This window comes from Magallana gigas, chromosome 4 (assembly GCF_963853765.1).
Source record: "Magallana gigas chromosome 4, xbMagGiga1.1, whole genome shotgun sequence".
In the NCBI taxonomy this organism is placed as follows: Eukaryota; Metazoa; Mollusca; class Bivalvia; order Ostreida; family Ostreidae; genus Magallana; species Magallana gigas.
Genome location: NC_088856.1, coordinates 22711884 through 22731707, shown reverse-complemented (window position 1 = coordinate 22731707; position 19824 = coordinate 22711884). Strand labels below are relative to the sequence as shown.

Below are 19824 nucleotides of genomic sequence, written 5' to 3'. Positions count from 1 at the left end.
TTTAAGTTTGTTCACATCATGATCCTCAGGGGTAGGGTGAGGCCACGATGGGGGGGGGGGGGGGGGGGTCAAATTCTTACAAATGAGTATACATGTATAGGAAAAATCTTTAAAACACTTTTTTTGCAAAATCAACCATGCAGCCAGAACAGCTGTAGCTTGTGTGAAAGCATCCTCAGTCGGGTAATGATCCCTGGGAGTAGGGTAGCGCAACAATAGGATGTCAATTTTTTACATAGAAATAAATAGAGAAAAATCGTTGGAAAATTGTCTTTCCAAAAACCAATCAGCCAGAAAATCTGTAACTTGTGTGAAAGACTCTCTTGTAAGAAAGATTCAAGATTGTTAAAATCATGATATTCGGGTAAGGGCCATATTGGAGGGGGTGGGTCTAATTTCACATAAGAAAGAATTTTGAATTAATCTCAAAAACCCATATATACTGTCCGGAATGTAAATCGTGCAAATTTTAAATGTTAGAAATTTAATCAACGGCACGGAAATGCCTCTGTCATGTACATGTAGTCTATTTTTAAAAACATTTGTGCAAGAAGACATTTAATTTTGCAAGTTGTAAAAGAGCAATGTATTACAAAGGCATTGTTTGGATGTGAATGTATTGAAATAACCCAAACGTCCAGTGTCCTAAATGTCGTCCACAAATACAAAGCCTGATTTTTACAGTGTTGAAATTAATAAGTTTAAGACTATTTGGAAAGTCCCTCAGCGGTACCAAAATTTGAGTCCCGTGGGACAGGGTGCATTTAGTCAAGTATGGTGAGTATAAATAAACCTTTTTTAAAAATAACTATCCTTGTTTTAAGTCGCTGATTGCTTTATCACATATGTAATTATTGAAGAATTTAAGTTATTTCTGGGGTATGCCTATCTGTTTCACTATTGATTTTGTCTATATATAGACCGTTTCTATTCTCAGAAATGACGACAAAATTTGTGACATGTTTTAAAAGGTCGATAACTTGCGTTAAATAAAATCTATCACCATTAAGTTTGTATTTTAAATCCAAGTCCAAGGCCAATATAAAACTATTTTCTTTTCAGTTACCTGTGTTGTTCACCCGTTAAAGTACGTAATTGTAACATCTTAGTGCATCGATTAGAATTTAAAAATGTTTTTGAAATCAAATTTTCATTCCGGCAAATAGTTTGAGCATTTAAAGTTAGTTTGATATACCAAATGATATATACATGAAAGTCATATATCAAAAGATGATAAAATAAACTTTGTCGAATAAAGATAAATATTTAAAAGTATTTACGATACATGGGATAATGTATGGACGACTGCTATGGCACACCAAGTTCACAAAAATATAATTATGAGCTTATCATAGTTTCACAGTCGATAAACTAAGTTTAGCGGTTGTATACTATATATATATATATATAGTTTACGGACAGAAAACTACATGTAAAGTCAACGACGTTAATCTATATTTCACATCTGTACACCTTGTTAACGCGTTAAAACTCTAATTAACACAACCATTTGCTATAAAGAAATTTCTTTTTTTTTTTTTTTTGCTTGTCAAGATTTTTTGGATGAGTCTGCCCCCCCCCCCACTTTCAAAAACGATGCTACGTGCCTGTAACTATAGTTAACGAATGTAAATTATAGTTTACAGATGTGAATCTATATTTATCAGCAAAATATATTGTTAACGTTATTTGCAGACATATAAACTTAGCTTATTTTTTGTAATTAAACTATTATATTTTACAACCATTTAATATAGTTTTACAGATGAAAACTTTAGTTAATACATCGTTAACTATTGTTTCCAGTTCATCAACTAATGCTATCAGTCGATAAACCATAAACTGTGAAACTATGTATAGCTCAATTTTTGTGAATTTGACGTGTCATAGACTGCATGCTTTCCATAGTCATCTTTAATGGAAATTTTGTTTACCCCGGCTAAGGTGTAGGATGTCAAATTTAATCATGTATACTCATTTCATTTAACCTTTATACATGTATATACAAATAAAAAGTTCAGAGAGTTGTTATAGTACATTGTGCCCAGTATTGATAACTTTTGAATCTTGTTTTTTGTTTTAATATTGTATACCATTGTTGGGGATCTACCCCCTTAAAAAACCCTTAATATGAACATGAGTTAAATGTTTAACATCAGGCAAATTAACATCACGATGATACTGCGCCAAGCTATTTCACGACATACCCGTAAGCAAACCAGCTAATACAATCATGAAATATGAAAAAAAATAGTGATTTACAGTTTGAGTCAAATACCATATTTGACCATTTTATGGAAAGGAGATTCGGAGCAATCTTGAAAGATTCATAATTCAAAAAGATGCATTGTTCAACCTCTAAGGAAGCAAAGAGTGGTATAATATGTTCTATTAAAATGCACACGCTTTCTACACCACCATGATAGCAAACTACATGCAGCAAACAATGTGAAAAAGACAGATTTCCAGTTGGAATTTGGAGATCGTTTCTCAGCCCTAAGAGATCCCCAAAGGGCGGATGATAAGAGAAAAATCAAAGAAGATAGTACGAGATCAAACAGGCTTTTACTTCTGCATACAAAACGTCAACTGGAGCAAGTCAGTGTTGTGCCCTCGGATACACTTGTAGGAGAAAGAAAGAAACTTTAGACAGTAAAACATCGTAATCGGAGCAAGCAGTGTCAAGTCTATAATACAGCAAACAAAGTCAAGCAGGACACCAGAGGAAAGGGGGGGGGGGAGACAAAAAACCGTTAAATAAGCAAGCTCGCCACAGAGCTGGAAGAAGCACTCGGGCAGACAACATCAAAAATCAGTCGATAAAAAATACATTTGTATCTGCAACTCGCATAACGGGTAGGGTAGTAACTGTTGTACCCACACTTCTATGATACATTATGAAAAAAAAATCAACACTCCAAAAAGGTTTTCAAAAAGGTATAAAAAAGAATAGTTAAATCAATGTATCAAATATGGATGTAATATACATGTTTCACCTATGAAATTTAGACGTATAATGTTCTCAACTTCATATCGCGAATTTTCCGTGAAGTTGTGGTTAGTCCGGTAGCATGCCACTCGGCTTTTTATTAATACTATCCAACTTCCACGAACATATCTTGTATTTTATTTGTGTTGTAAACTGTAAATTGTAATGTAAGAGTTCTTAAAATCCCAAATGGTGAATTCAGGGGAAAGCTCAATTCGTTACACTTGCTCAAGTTTACGCTGAATAAAAACTCCAAAAACGAAACAAGAGTTCAACAAGTTGTATTTAAGTTGATGAAATAACTGTACATGGTATATTCCAATGAAAACCGATTCTCGGAGTTCCGAGAGAACAACTTAATAACGTGCGGAGATTCCAGTACGGACAGTCCGTTATAATTCTGTGCACAAAATCGACACTAACGTGCGGTAATCCAGCACAGCTAGTTTGATATCACACACTCTATGCTAAATTGCGGGGTTCTAGCACAACATAACACTCTATGCTAACGTGCGGGGTTCCAGCACAGTTAAATAGCCCAACCGTTCTCTTCCAGATCTAAAACATCCCAGATAGCATGACTACGTTGGGCCAACGTTGGCCCTCAGTTGTTCATTACGTTGTACCAACGTTGGCAGACTACGTTGGGCCAACGTAATTTTGCTCATCGGCCCTACGTTCGCCCAACATGTTGGGCCTACGTTGGTCCAACATGTTGGGCGAACGTAGGGCCGATGAGCAAAATTACATTGCCCCAAAGTAGTCTGCCAACATTGGTCCAACTAAGTAAACAACTAAAGGCCAACGTTGGCCCAACGTAAAGATTACGAGGAAAATTACATTGGTCCAACGTCCTCTGCCAACGTTGGTCCATCCTAGTAAACAGCTGAGGGCCAACGTAGTGACGATAAGCAAACTTTCAATGGCTAAACGTAGCATGTTGGCACTTATTCAATGTAATCCCAATTTAAATTCAACGCTCATGTCCAATTAATTCCTGTTTGCTTTTTGGCTTTTAAGATGCAGGAGTTCAAATATTTTATGCAAAGAAAACTTAAATAGTATACAGATTTTATTCTTTCTTAGTAAAAATTTACAAAACATTTAAACACTTTTTAGAATTAAAAAGAATCGTTAGTATATTTCTTTGTCTATATGTATATTCCTTAGTAACAATCGAACTGTAGGGTCTGATCACTGTCCGGGTCACTGGCTTCAGTGGCTTGGGTTACCTCCTTGATTTTTTTCTTTCTTCCCTTTTTTCCTTTCACCTTGGTCTTTGAAAAACGGAACCCGTCCTTTGCAAGGGTTGCATCTGTTGCAGAGGCACATAGTCTGCTTTTTTTCTTACTGTGGCTGGAAATGTAAATTTTAGTTGTTATTTTTTATTGTGCAATATGTATCAACTTTATCAGTTATACTGTAAAGAAATGTATATGATTATGAATACTTATATATATTTTTTTTTACTTAACTGTGGACAATTCAAACAATATATAATATAAATGCCGATGCACAAAATAGTTTTTTTCTTCAGTAAAAAAAGATATACACTGACATTTGTTAATCTCGCATTTCAGTTGAAAGCTTTTTTGAAACCTAAGGTTAAATTGAAATGTATAATCAGTAAAGTGAAACTGTAAGTGATAATTCGTCTTTTTTATGAACACAATAAATTCAAACACCACAAGCACCTGAAAAAAGGAATAGTATTACGTACATAAGTTAATATAATAATTTATTATGTACTTACTTTTTGTAGCATATATATCCCCAATCATCTAATGTATAATTCGTAGAGTAGAAAAAAGCACTATTTACTATAGGTGTACACACACAACGGTTGCAATATATTCGAAATGAAAAGTGGCAGTTTTGACCATCCTGGTTATATCAGATGACCGATCTCCAAGGAAACTGGCCAGTCCCATGCTGTGAGTGGCACTGACCCAGATACTTGGGCAGTGAAGGAGCTCCGTCTGCCTCTAAATTTCGACACCTAAAGATTCGTTATGCAATAGGCGCTCCAGCTACACGTGTATTATAATACAACTCATCAGATTCATAAACAAGAGGCCCAAGGGCCACATCCCTCAACAGAGCAACAATGACCAACATCTATGACCCAACAGTTTTAAATAATTAAGTCCAATACAATTAACAATGTTCCACTAATATTTCTCTAAAAATAAAAAAAAAATCATTGTCGGGTTAAAAATCTAACAACGAACCAACGTTGGGCCAACGTTTGACAGTTTATAACTTTTTATATTACTAACAAAGATTAACTATTTTTCAACCCAAATTACTGAGATCTATATACATACAATGTATCATGTTATGTATTCCAAAGTTAGAGAAATAGATTTAACTCAACTATTTATACATACACACTTTTTAATTAACATTTTCATGTGTTAAAAGATAATTAAGACCCTATAAATTCCTTATAATTGTTATCAAAATTAACAGAGCAAATCACATTATTTACCCATCTATACCTTACATTTGTTTGGTTATGTTTATGTTATCTGTTTGTTTGTCTTAACTCTTTGTCATAATTCGTACATGTAGCATGTTAAAATGTTGGCCAAATGTTGGCCCAACTGCGCATCAACAACAAATGAGATCACATGGTTTTGCCTACGTTGGCCCACCCATGGCCCAACAATGTTACGCCAACAAACACTTAGTTAAAATTCATGGCATGTTTTAAAGATGGTGGCCCAACGTTGGGCCAACTGCACATTACCAACAAATATAGATCATATGTTTTACTTTTGTTGGCCCAACGTTGGCTCAACATTGTTACACCAACAAACACTTAGTCGAAATTCATGGAATGTTATAATGTTGGCCCAACGTTGGCTCAACTGCGCATAACCAACAAATAGAGATCATATGTTTTATCTATGTTGGCCCAACGTTGGCCCGACGTTGTCATGCCAACAAAGCAATCAATGTGCTATGAAAGATGTGTTACAATGTTGGCCCAACGTTGGGCCAACATTGTGTGCCCAACGTCAACCATCGACCATCGGTACAACCAATTACCAACGTTGGCCCAACGTAGTCATGCTATCTGGGATCCAGTAACATTCACACATATAGCTGTTACAATAATTCAAATTCACACTTCTTTTGTCCAACAATTATTTAATTTGCCTGGAGATTGTTATAGATAAGTTTAGAAATCTTCGATTTTAAACTTTTAATGTAACACATGTACTCGGAGTCCATTCATTGCCAAATAAGGAGGTGTAGTATCTCATACATATAGTAGTACTTCGATCATGTGTCTGTATCTGTAATTGTATTTCTTTATCCTGTGACACACATGTAACGGGTATTTGGTGTTGGGTGAAAGGTGCATCTAGAATGTGAGAGTACACGTCCAAATCGGACATAACAACATGACACCATGCGCGGATCCAGTGTTTTTTCATAGCTGTCTAACTTTTTTTTTCATTTTGGGTTTGCCCTCAATTATTATGCTTAGCGCAAAATCGATATAGGAGGCGATGCATGATGTATAATTATATGATGTTCACTTCGCAATTGCGCCCCCCCCCCCTGCATGCGCAGGTACGCACACTTAACATCGAACCTCCATTCTGTATCACAATATGTGCATATAATACACTAACCTTTCTACAATAAGTTTTTGAGTGCACTAATTAATTAATAGAATGCATAATCTTGAAAAGATGCATAGCATATACTATTAATTTTTAGTTTGAGGAAGTATGTAAACGTTGTTTTTGTATGCACCATTGATATATACATGTATTGCAAATAGCAGATATATATATAGGCCGCGGCTAAATCTAAATTAGCAATTTTGATCGAGAATAAAACCTATCGATCGAATTCCAAAGTTTATGTTTACTAAGTAAATTGAAGCTTCATGGTACATGCCATGTATTTATTTTTGAATGCATATTAAAAATTTCAGGAATATGCATCTCTCTCTCTCTCTCTCTCTCTCTCTCTCTCTCTCTCTCTCTCTCTCTCTCTCTCTCTCTCTCTCTCTCTCAAAAACTTATTATAGTTCTTGATCAATTTATATCCATTTGGGTAAAAATTAAACGTATAGATAGAGTATTTTTGTTTTGAAAGAAGTATGGAAAGAGAGAAATTTATTAATTAGAAATGATCAATAAATCTTAAATTCATTTACTTTACTGTGACTGTTCAGATTATATCTTGCTGTTAGTACATTATGTAACGTTACGAGTTCAGAAAGAAATACATTTTTTTTAAATTCAAACATGCAATAAGACAATTATTACATGAAGCAAAAAAATGCTTTGAATTTGATTTTAACATCAACATTGATAATTTCCCCCCCCCCCCCAAAAAAAATTCTAGTTAGTGTATATTGTCCGGAACGTAAATCGTGCAGGTTTTAAATTTTAGACACATAATCAATGTCACAGAAAAGCTTATGCCTTGTGTTGATTTCCGGAAGCTCTAGGGCATTGGCATATTTTTAAAAAGTTTGTGCAAGAAGATCTTTAATTCTGCAAGTTGATCTAAGTGCAATTAATTTAAAAGACATCCATTAATTGGATGTGAAAGTATTGAAATAATCCAAACGTCCAATGCCCTAAATGTCGTCCGCGAAGATTAAGCCTGATTTTTACCGTGTTGAACTCAATAAGACGATTTGGGAAGTCCCCCAACGGTACCAAAATTTGATTCCCGTGGGTGCGGGTGCATACGGTCAAGTATGGTGAGTAGAATTCAAGCTTTCTCAAACTATCAATGTGTGAAGTCGCTGATTGTTTTGAGTGTCATGTTTTCGTCTTAAGCCTCTCGAGTTGATCTTTGAACTTGCATTCGCATTAACACACCAGTCTCCAATTGGTTCATTATAAACAAGATCTTGTTATGTCGCGGTTGCGTGAGTTGTTTTCTGTTGTCATAGGTAGAAATTAATCGAGGAATTCCAGATATTTCTAGAGTACATATTATCCCCTTACTGTTTCGTCTTTGTTCTATATTTAGACACAGTTTTGTGGCTATTTTTGTCAAACCCCATTAGTCATTGGGGAATCCTGACTAAGTCAATTTGGCAACGTTTTACATTTCAATTGATGAAAGGTCTAGGAAGCACACAGACACACACAACTATTTTCCTCAGTTGAAGCGCGGTTAAGATAAAAACACGTTAGCAGGAGGATTTTCTTTGATGGAGTTATTGCACCCTCTCCAAGGTGATATGTCGCTTGGAAGTGTGTACTGTCCGCCAGCTCGCTTAGTTCATCAGGTTCGTTTAAACAATGTCACTTACGAGGTCCCAGAAAGATACAAACCCATCAAGCTGATTGGTTCAGGTGCCTATGGACAAGTCTGGTATGTGAATTAACCTCTGTTTTAGTATGATACATGTATTGGATATTTTCACAGAAATGCATTTTACAAAACATGCTTACAAGACAGGGTTAACAGTTCTGATAGTTTTAGAAAAGTTGGTGATTTCGAAATTATTTTTTGATAAAGTTGAGAATATACATTTATATGTATTTATTGTTTCAAGTGAGTGAGAATGTTGGGAACATAAAGGTTGTTGCACCTTGTTTTGAAAGGAAACAATTTTTGCAGAATCTATATTTTTCCTTATCTGATGTCAATTCTTATGAAATCTTGCACAACTAGAAAGCAGAAAATCTTCTTTAAACCAATTTGCTGTTTTTTGACTTTTCCTTATGCTTTTTTGAAATACTCTTTCATTTTTGACTTGCTGTTTGGGAATATAAATAAATATGACACACCTACAGTTGAATGCACTCAAAATTGGGAAAACCCATACAGGAAAATATGATTGTGAATTTTAGAATCTAGATACATCTGTACTACATGTTCATACATGTTATTTCATCCATGAGGCCTAACAAAAAAAATGGTTTGTTTCCGCTTTCATGCTGAAAAAAAGTAGGGTCGGTCGGTCGGAATTTTTTTTTTTTCAAATATTTTTTTTCCCTTTAATATTGCAGTATCCATACATGCCGGTTAGATACTGACACTGCTGAATGGTATAAAATGAGAAATACTTTTAATATCATTCCTGACTATTAAGCTGGTCTTAAGAAAACACAAAAATGATTTTATATATCAGATACTTCCTCTGCTAATGATGAGAGCGTTATTAAAATCTACAACCCATGGAAACATACAGCCATTTTGAAACAAAACGTTTGAGTTACACTGATTTGAGAAGAGTAACTGCTTCAAGCGTTTTTGTGACCAAAATTTTGAGTAATTTTTTTTCCAAATTGGATAAAAACGAAAATAAACGATTTTCCATCAAAAAGCCTTAAAAAAAAGTTTGGGTCGGGGGGTAAAAGCTAGGGTCGGTCGGGAAAGCGGAAACAAACACTTTTTTTTCTTCGGCCTGATGTATCACTAAAAAGTGTAATAAATAAAAGGAACATGAAAGACTAACCTCTGCATTCAGATAATAGCTGGGATTTTAATTTGAATTAACATGTATCTTGCAAAATGCACTCTGGATTTCTTAATTTTAATCTAATCATGCATGATAGACTTAAATTCAAATTGTACAATTGTAACTCACTATTTTATTCTATTGTACATGTTTTTAATATGAAATGATTTCAGACAAACTCCAGCATAACATTTTAACATTTTGTTAATGTGAAATGGGCGTGCCACGGACAGTATACTTCATCACTTACATGTACATGATATAAATACAGTATGTGTAATCTAATAATTCAAGTCAAACATTAAACATGTGAAAAAACAATTTTTGTTTAGAATCAATGGATACTGGAACATTTTTATTACTTTTCTAATGAAGGCAGCGACAATCACAAGTACATATAATCCCTTTTTTTTGGTAAAAAAAAAAATACTGTAAGATGTCATATGTAATTATAAAGATAGGAATAATCAATACTCATCCGTGAGTTATTATATAATATATTTTAAAAATGATGACTTAACTAGATCTTTTTAAATAATATGATATTACATAAAACACTGGTGCATGCACCAATCATTGTCTGATCAATTAATTTATGATCTGATGTATCATGAAAGTTTGGACACAATTGTGTAATCTTCAAAATGTTCACATTAGATTAGATTATTATACAATATGTATGATCATGAGATTAAGATTTTTTCTAGTAGATTGTGTTGTTCTAATAAAGATATATCTTAGATTGTAAAATACAGTATGTATTAATTGCATTTACGTTGCATTTGCACTTTGAGTCAATTAAAAGATGTTAATAGAAATAATGGCTATACATGCAATATAAATATATGTTTATTTAATTTTTGTTAATTATTAATTGTGTAGTAAGGTTAATTTCCTAAAACTGAATCAAGCTTTTAGACAAATTGTTTTTGTGTCAAATTTCATGACATATATAAACTTGACCGAAATTGTGACTGAAATTATTTCATCAAAACAATTGAAATGTTGTTCATACTGGAACAATGCTAATTATTATAGCAGTATCCCTTGTTTATAAGTTAATACATTCATCCTTCTTTTCGAATGGGAATTAAAACCAATGATAAATGAAGTTGGGCCAAACTCTGCTTGTTTTGCTTTTCCGAAAATGATGATGAGTCATTAGATAATAAAAAATTAGGAAGCTATATAGGATCAGCCGCCATGCAGTAATTTGTTTTCCTTAATTAAAAATGTATCACATGTACATGCAAGCAATGAAAGATTCTTGAACTGATCGCCATTATAATCTTAGAAGACAAAGAGAAATGTATTCTCAAATATGCATCTAATCATTTTTGTTTGATATCTTAAATGCTGTCAAGATAATTTAATGCGGTAGAGAAAAAAAATAGATCTTGCTGTTTCATTGTTGTGTAATTAGCAATGTTTCAACAGTGTTTGCTGAGGCAGCCAGTTCTCTTTACGCATGAATTCCTAAGTAGGGAAAATAAACGCAAGACGCAATGGTGAAATATGTGGCACATATGATGATCAACATGAAATGAAGTGCTGAAGAATGACTGGAAAAATGGCATCTTGTGAGTTATAATCACAGGAATGCGATCTACTAGATAAAACATATAACTGATGTCATAATGATACCGGTATTCAAGAAAATATGTACTGTTGGAATGGATTGGTTGGGGGGGGGGGGAGGTTAGAATGAATGAATAGAAGAATTTGGCCACACATGAATGATAGAAAGACAGAGTAAGGTTGGCAGAGAACAATATTATTGGAAAATTCCTTGATGATAAGGCAATTAGAAGTCTAATTTTAACTGTCTGGAGCTAAATATAGACGTTGTTATAAAACCGATACACCTGTCAACATTCTACAAATCTTATAGAAATCTGGATCAAGGTGTTAATTACAAATGACAGCATACAGGATAGATAGATTTGTGAGAGACAGTTTTTATATCGAGAAATAGGGAGTTGAGGGGGTAACATGTAATGCTGCATCATTTTACACATGCAAGTAGGATATATTGATGAATCCCGATTTGGGCATGCATGAAATTGTATTTGGAATATTGAGGAAGTAATTTGTCATTTATGAAATGCTTCGATAACGTATATAACTTATCAACATGTATATTAATTTATAAATCTATTTTTCTAAATATTTCGCACACCCAAAGTCAAAGTATATTTTTGACTTCATTTTCTCTGTTTTTAAAATTCACCAACGCCTAATCATAGAGAGTCTGTCAGGGATAAGGAAATGATCAATCACGATTAGGGCAGGCAATAGATATGTGTTTTGAGTGGATATTTCTTGTGTATTGCACTCGCACATGTACATGTAATATGAGCATGGTTTTACATGTATATATTCCAACATCTTAAATGTATGCATAATTTTAACTTTATTGTACATGTAATTGATAGCAGTCTACTGATGAAGTATTTTTTTTTTACATGCTTTCAAGGTAGCGACCGGTAGTTTTGTCGCAAGTGGAAGGTGTTTGAATCAAAATGTGATGCATTGTGTATTCAGTTTATTTGATGACCATCATCATGATCATATTGTAGTACATGTAGTAAATGAGCTGCATGCCAGAAATACAGTTTCTGGGGGAAAAAACCCTATTCAACTGTCAGGCAATTGTTTGTTGCAAATGAGCTTATTGCTGATCAATCATGTCTATAGACAATCTTTCGTATGAAAGTTGAAGATTCCTGGTTAAGTTTATTGCTGGCACATGTACAATGTTATGTACATACATGTGCACATGATGTATGTACTTATGCATGCATCACAGGACAGGTTGCCCTAATAAGGTCATTCTGTATCAAGCTGGGGAGGATAAATCTGTCTATATGCATGTGCATGTAGAATACCATCCCTCGGTTATACGTATACATGGGCGGATTGTAACAGGACGGATCATTGTGTCAAGTGTCGGCCAAACTACGTGTGAATGAAGTGGTACTGGATGCTAATTCAAATGAAGGAAATGATCGAACAGTTTCCCTGTCTGGCTAGATAATCTTTTCTTGTTTCTACTATACACATATGATACACAATTCTCCTGCTTGCTTACTATAATAATGATTTAAACATGTTAAATTAATAGTCCTTACACTTTCAAGATATATACTAGCTGGTACAGCTAATTGAATAATTTCAGTGATCCTTAGAATAGTTTGTGTTTATAGCAGTTTTTATGCTGAGTTAAGCTGATTAATCTCTTAGTTATTTACTGAGCTTCTACGATGGTACTACAAGGTAACTTATTAATGCACAGTCGCAGGTTGTGTATGTACCTCATCTATGCAACATCAATTTGATACCTCTATAGGAAACCAGTTGGATTTGAGCTGGTGAACCTGGTGATACTTGTATTTATTGAATAACCACTGACCTTTGTTCGCCACAGAGGCTTGACTTTCATACTCTCTAATGAAGCCAAATGATATCGCATTGCTAATAGTTTTTGTGATAAAAATTGCATTTACTAGTTTTATTATTTAAAGATACTTAACCGGGAATATTGAGTCAAAGTACCAGTATTTTTTTAGATTTTGTTTGCACTCTGATCTTATGCTTTGTGTACTTGATTCTTGAAGAGGGAAGTACTATGAGATATATTTTGGCAAGGAGGAAGGAATTAAGAATGAATTTGATTTCCAAGAATATTTTCTAGTAAATTAAACTCTGAAAATTATACTTCTCTGTTACCACAAGGTGAAAACGGTGTTATTGTTCAAGATGTGTAACATATACACATCAACTCAGCTACTAATGCAAACATGTTAAAATGTTGAGTATTCAAGAGTAAAAAAGTTATGAAATTTTGAAGCTTTTCCAGCAAGGTAATAGACAGAGATCTGGATGAACAGGTTTACAAGATAACGATATACAGAAGAATCTGCGTTGTCTGGTGAAGTGTTTACCATCTCGCCTGTCGAGAGCTCATTGTCCTCATACAAGTGTTTTTAACATTGTCTACACAGTTCAGTCCTAGAATGTAAAAATTGCACAGTATTTTCAATGTTATGGAAGGAATTGCAGATAACACTGTTCAAGCTAACATGTACATGTAATTATAAACATAGTTGTGCTCTCTGATGGCCCATTCCAAGTGACATCATTTTGGGTACAACTTTATTCCCAAAACAAAATTTTGTGAAACATTTTTTGTTATCAATACCTGGCACATAATTTCTTTAAAAGCCAGTATTGTTTTGTCAAGTGATGAAATATTAATTGAAATTAAAATGGTGGATAAGAAAAGAAAGATTATAAGGGTCTCATCAGTGTTAATATTTTTGATGTACATGCAGATTTGTTGTGCATAATGTCTACTGATTCCATGTTGGCATGTATGGTCTAGTACATTCCTTATATGTTATTTTTTATGGAAAGTTATATGGAATATACTTAATTTGAACAGGTATAAGCCTATTACTATTATTAGAGTATATTTCTGGGGTTGTCTTTGTGAGTTTGTCAAAAACTTCAATATGCAATTGCAGCAAGAGTGAGAATCATCAATACCTGTGGCATTCTAATCTTGCTGCAGATCTGTAGCTCTGTGTGAAATATGGGTTTCTGTAGCTACCTTGTAACAATGCATGCAAGATTGCTTTCATGTAGAATTACGTGTAGAGCATTCCCTTTAAGCTGTGCAAGAGATTGGGATAATTGTGATGTGTTGTAATTTTTTGTTGCAGTTCTGCTGTGGACACACAGAGAAATACCAAAGTGGCCATCAAGAAACTGGCCCGCCCATTCCAGTCCGCCATCCACGCCAAGAGGACATACCGAGAGCTGCGCATGTTAAAGCACATGAACCATGAAAATGTAAGTCATAAACCATGAAAACATAAGTCAATGAATTATAAAAACTTATGTTAATTGAAATGTTACAATCATAGTGCATTGTGCATCATTGTGCAAAAAAAAACCACAATTCAATAGAATGATAGAGTGAAAAGTTATGAAAATGTTAGTCAGTTCTATCATAGTTCACTTATAACATGTTCAAACCACAAAAAATTAAGTCAATTAAAAGACAGGTATTTGAACCACACAAAATATGATTAAGTTGTCTAATATTGAAATGAAGTTAAAAAAAATACCAGTCGACGCTCACATAGTATCATCAATGAAAGAGGAATTCAATGATTTACAAAAGAATTATGTACATGTATAATAATATTATACTGCAGAAGCAGAAATATTCGTTGAGGATTTAATTTCGTTATTTTTTGTTGGCAGTATAAATCAACGAATTAAATTCATGACAAATTTTTAACCTAAGTATTAATGAATACAAAGAGTTTGCGATAAGATGAAATTAAATGCCAACAAAATTTTGACTCAATGAAAATATGTGTTTCTACAGTATCCAAAGATTTATGTATCTACAAATTCAAGATATGGACGTCAAAATAAAGAAAGCTTAATAAGAAACAGTGGTTTAATTGCCCTTCTTGCTCACTTTGACTGTAACTATATCCATAATTATAGTAATAAAACAATGACAGTTATATTTACAATGGCATATTAATTTCTTTTTCAGATAATTGGACTTTTGGATGTGTTCACAGCTACCACAACTTTTGATGAGTTTAATGATGTGTAAGTTAATCTTGCTCATCAGCAGTATTATTTGATATGTAAAATATTGATATACGGTAAATTGAATAACATGGTTAAATATATCTAAATAATTCATTTTAGTACATATATTACGTACTTGTAACTGAAATATATATTTTCTGCTTAAAATTGAGAAAAAAATGAATAATATCCATTTTAACATGTTCAATATATATATCAATAAAATAAATCAATGTGGCATCTTTTGAAACAATTGAGTGGTGACCGAGAAAATAAACATTAATTTTTTGTCCTTCTGGTGTCTGTCTGATATCAAATATCTTCATTGTCAGGTATCTAGTATTATAATAATGTAATACATATATATTAAATGAAATAATAGGTCTTTGTGTCCCTTTTTCAGATATTTGGTTTCGCCTTTGATGGGTGCGGATTTGAATAACATTATTAAGACACAAACCCTCAGTGACGATCACGTGCAGTTCCTAGTTTATCAAATCCTGCGTGGCCTCAAGGTAAGTAACTGCATAATGGATGACAGATGCTATACTGTAAAAAACTTTTTTTTTGGTGTTTGTTTTGTTTTTTCTAGGGGCTAAAGCTTAATACTTTCATAACATTCCCTTTCCAATTTAGTTCAGTTCAGTTCATATTAATTTAGAAACAGATAATTACTGTTAACCAATTGCTGAATTACTGTGGCTTTCATCTGGCTATGATTATCGTCAACACAATTTTACATGAGTCAGTTTTAATTGATGACATGTAACCTTTGCAAATTCTTTTTAATATATAATTTACAAAACTTTACCCCTGTAAAAATACTGATATTAATTGAACATATCACAAAGAAAAATTAATAAAATGGTTAATTTGCTTTAGATTTAAAAACGATATTTCTGCTTTTCGGCTTGTTTAAAATTTAAATAAATTTTATTTAATAAATTTCTTTGGTTTATAGAATTGTTTTATACTTGATAATAAAATATACATGTATATCGTACTTCTTTAAAATGGGATTTTATTATTTGAAGAAAAAAAATTGTTTGTCTTTTGCAGTACATACATTCAGCAGGCATCATACATCGGGTAAGTCCAGTTATTTCACTTTGACTGCTATTTAACAGAGAGTTTTTAATTTTCAATCTTCTGTTGGCCACACATCATGATATTGACAAATTGATTTATCTCCCTTTAGGACCTCAAACCTAGCAATATAGCTGTGAATGAAGACTGTGAATTAAAGGTAATGTGTTATAAATCTGTTTTGAAAGTGTTTAAAATCTTTGTAATTTATTGGAATTTTCTAGTTAAGTAAGTAGAAAAGGTTTATTTTTTTTTACCTAGTAATTTCTTTTAAGCTCAACTAATGTGACATAACATTAAATTTATTAACAAAATACTGTTTTCCACAGTTTTCCTTTAAACTGAAATTAAACTTAAAAATTTCTGAAGTGGCTAGTGAATAATATTTTGCGTAGCATTTAATTATAATAATGTAAAATTCAACGACTGTCTGATTCTTGAGTTTGATAAAGTTTGTGATTATTTGTACTCCATGTACATGTACTGGTATTCTGCTCCCTGTAGATCCTGGACTTTGGCCTGGCCAGACACACCGAGGATTCCATGACCGGTTATGTGGCCACCAGGTGGTACCGAGCTCCAGAAATCGTCCTCAATTGGATGCACTACAGTCAAACAGGTCAGTGGTGTAGCCACAGTGTCTGTGTGGGTCTTAAACTTAAGAGACACATTTGTAAGGTAATTGCTAAAGATTTTATCTTCTTATACATGTAACAGGAATCTATAAAAACTGCACCTTGCCAATAAAACAGAGTAGTTAATACTTTTGGGAAACCTTTTTAAAAAGGGATTTGCTGGAAACTTTGAATTGTTTGCTAGAAATTTTCAATTTACTTTCATGTTCGAAGTACATTTAGTATAAACTTAATATAACCTTTTAGATGCATTTATTCCTAGCTTCAAACCAGTTTATATATACACCTCTTCATCATTTTAGATTCTTAAACATTACAAAACTTGAGCCGCAAACTATTTTAATCAATTTCAAAATGGAGTCAATTAAAAGTTTGTATACAGAATTTCAATTGTTCAAAATTGAAAAACTTATATACCGGGTATATATAATGATATGTGTGTGAACCATGGTGATGTATTTATTGGAAGTTGATTAAAGAGAAGTTTCCCACTTATCCTGTTATTTTTCAGATGTTTTTTAAATGTATAGTTGATTTATTGTTTACCTTTATCAGTGGATATCTGGTCAGTGGGATGCATAATGGCGGAGATGTTGGCAGGGAAACCCTTATTTCCAGGAACAGATCGTATCCTTCAACCAAAATAACACAGAGTAATATTAAGTTTGAATTGTTGGGGGGGGGGGGGGGGCAGATTGCGGTTCTATTATAGTTTTCTTTAAAATATTTTTCTTTAGATATTTATTATTGAGATATATTTTATATTTAGATATTTATTAGTAAAAAATGTGTTGTTTGGCTTTGATAAAGGACTAGAAATGAGTCAGACCATTAAAATCTTCTTCAATGCAAACTTTACTCTATTTCTCCCAACAATTTTATAGGAGGCACATCCCCTGACCACTATGGTGTGTTGACTCCTTTAGCTCTTACTTTGAGCACTCTTCTCTCAGTTTTCTTCTTATTCATGTTTATAAAATCTAGGTATAGTAGAAAATTAAATACTCTCATATTCATCCCTGGGTTGATAACTTTGTAAATTTATTTTAATTATTGTTGAAATCCAGTAGATTTGAGTTGTTCCCTTAAAAGTTGTTCCCTAACTGTGACTACAGATATAGACCAGCTGACCCGTGTATTGTCGTTGGTTGGAACCCCTAACCAGACACTTCTAGACAAAATCAACAGTCCAGAGGTCAGTATCAAAAGACAGGCAGAAATATCTGTTAAAAATGTCTATGATGTTCATAAGAGGCTTTTCTCACATTAGAAAATATTTAGTTTTATTATAAAAGGAAAAATGAATTTTCGAAAATGAAACTGCCCATTTATGCTCAAATACATGTACATTGTATTACAAAATAAACAGTATAGATTTAAAATGGTATTCTCTATATAATCTCTGACACCAAAAGTTAACATACCATCTTTAAAGCCTTTGTATAAATTTTTATGAAGTACAAATTCGTGTTTATGATTTTCTGTGTTAAGAATTATTTTTTTTGATGTTTTTATTATGTTAGAAAGTGGGTGGATTTTATGCTTATTATTATTATTATTTTTTTCGTTAATGGGTAAATGAGTGTAATGATCTTTACTTTCTTCCACTGTTTCAGGCTAGGAACTATGTGGCTTCCATGCCAAAGTGGCCAAAGAAGGACTTCAGAGAAGTGTTCCTTGGGGCAAATCCAAATGGTAAGAAGTTAGATTTCATTTAGAAATTGGAACAAAGGTTTTACACTTACAGATAAACAAATACACTTATTAATAAATAAGAAATACATTTAGAGGTAAAACTTTGATTTGATTACCTCTAAATGGAAGAATTTTCAAATAATTTTCTAATGAATACAATGGCCCTTTGATTGGTTGTATTCCACAGAGTTTACGTATGCATTAAATACTTAAACTACACATTCCTTACTGTGTGTTTGTTGAAGCATAGATTGAATGTTATCTCTACAAAATCTTCAGAATTTTAATTTGTGGTGAAAAAGAATTAAGGCCAAATTACCGTTTATTCAAATAGTAAAAAAGGATAGGTTCTTCTGATAGAAATTTAAACTGTTTGGATTTTTTCCAGCAATAAACTTAATGGAACAAATGTTGGATTTGGATGCTGACACTCGAATCACTGCCACAGAAGCCCTGGCTCATCCGTATCTGTCGCAGTATGCCGATCCGACGGATGAACCCACTGCTGAGCCGTACGATCAGTCGTTTGAAGACATGGAACTCACTATACCAGAATGGAAAGGTTGGATTTCTACCATTTATATACAAGATTCTCCTTCTATCGTGAAAGGATTATTTTCTATTCTTTTTTTAGTTGAAATGCATTCATTTCTTTGTAAACATTTATACATGTAAGCCTTGGTTCACATAAGAATTTAGTTAAAAGACTGGAAAGGATTGAAAAATGATTTCAGAGGTTAAAAGTCTTTTTTTTATAATGGTAAATATTTACTAAAAAATGTAGTCAAACTTTTTTAATCAGTAATTTTTTTTTTGTCATGTAATTTCAGTGAAAGTGTATGAAGAAGTGGTGAATTACAAGCCACAGTGATGCCCCCTGTTCGCTCTCTGACTCATCAATCGTTTCAATGGATCTCTCTTTACAAAAGACTTCCCTGTTCAAGTTCCCTGCCCCCTCAGGATGTTGGGGTTTGGGATATAACAAAGGAACCAGCCTCTTCAATAAACAATATCAATTTTGGATGCAATTTTTTTTTTTTTGGAAAAATTTTTTGAATGTGGTTGTAAGATTTGTTTAAAAACTAATCAAATGATGCTTACCCTGCAAAAAGGGTATTATGAACTTTAAATCATAGAATTGATGTGGTTTTTTTTTTAAATCAAGGAAACAGTCTTTTGATGTAAAGACTAAGACTTGTTGTTCTTCTGAAGTCTGTTTCATAAGCTGTTTCCATATTTGCAAATTACCGGGGTATGCAAACTGACTTATCATTGTTATAAAAATGTCTTTTTTTTTAAAGGAGAAGTTTGACTTCATGATTGCTTAGCAAGTGAAAAGCTCTGATTTAGTG

The 19824-nt window shown here is 33.0% G+C and overlaps 1 protein-coding gene across 3 annotated transcripts; it reads left to right on the top strand.

The window, feature by feature from the left end:
• The first annotated feature begins 542 nt into the window (after positions 1 to 542).
• Positions 543 to 19611, top strand: LOC105347124 (mitogen-activated protein kinase 14A-like). Of its 3 annotated transcripts, none has more exons than XM_066080712.1 (12): positions 543 to 777; positions 14165 to 14294; positions 15016 to 15074; positions 15460 to 15571; positions 16116 to 16145; positions 16255 to 16302; positions 16647 to 16761; positions 17333 to 17404; positions 17893 to 17972; positions 18394 to 18472; positions 18861 to 19034; positions 19303 to 19500. In XM_066080712.1, exons 1-12 carry the CDS (start codon positions 650 to 652, stop codon positions 19341 to 19343), a joined length of 1068 nt encoding a protein of 355 aa, XP_065936784.1. In that variant the 5' UTR covers positions 543 to 649; the 3' UTR covers positions 19344 to 19500.
• The last annotated feature ends 213 nt before the right edge of the window (positions 19612 to 19824 follow it).

Bases quoted from the DNA above. Each gene is read 5' to 3' on its own strand.
- LOC105347124 (XM_066080712.1), top strand. From the start codon at position 650: ATGTCGTCCACAAATACAAAGCCTGATTTTTACAGTGTTGAAATTAAT. The intron at 16,762-17,332 runs GTCAGTGGTGTA...TACCTTTATCAG, and splicing joins GATGCACTACAGTCAAACAG to TGGATATCTGGTCAGTGGGA. The intron at 17,973-18,393 runs GTCAGTATCAAA...CCACTGTTTCAG, and splicing joins ACAAAATCAACAGTCCAGAG to GCTAGGAACTATGTGGCTTC.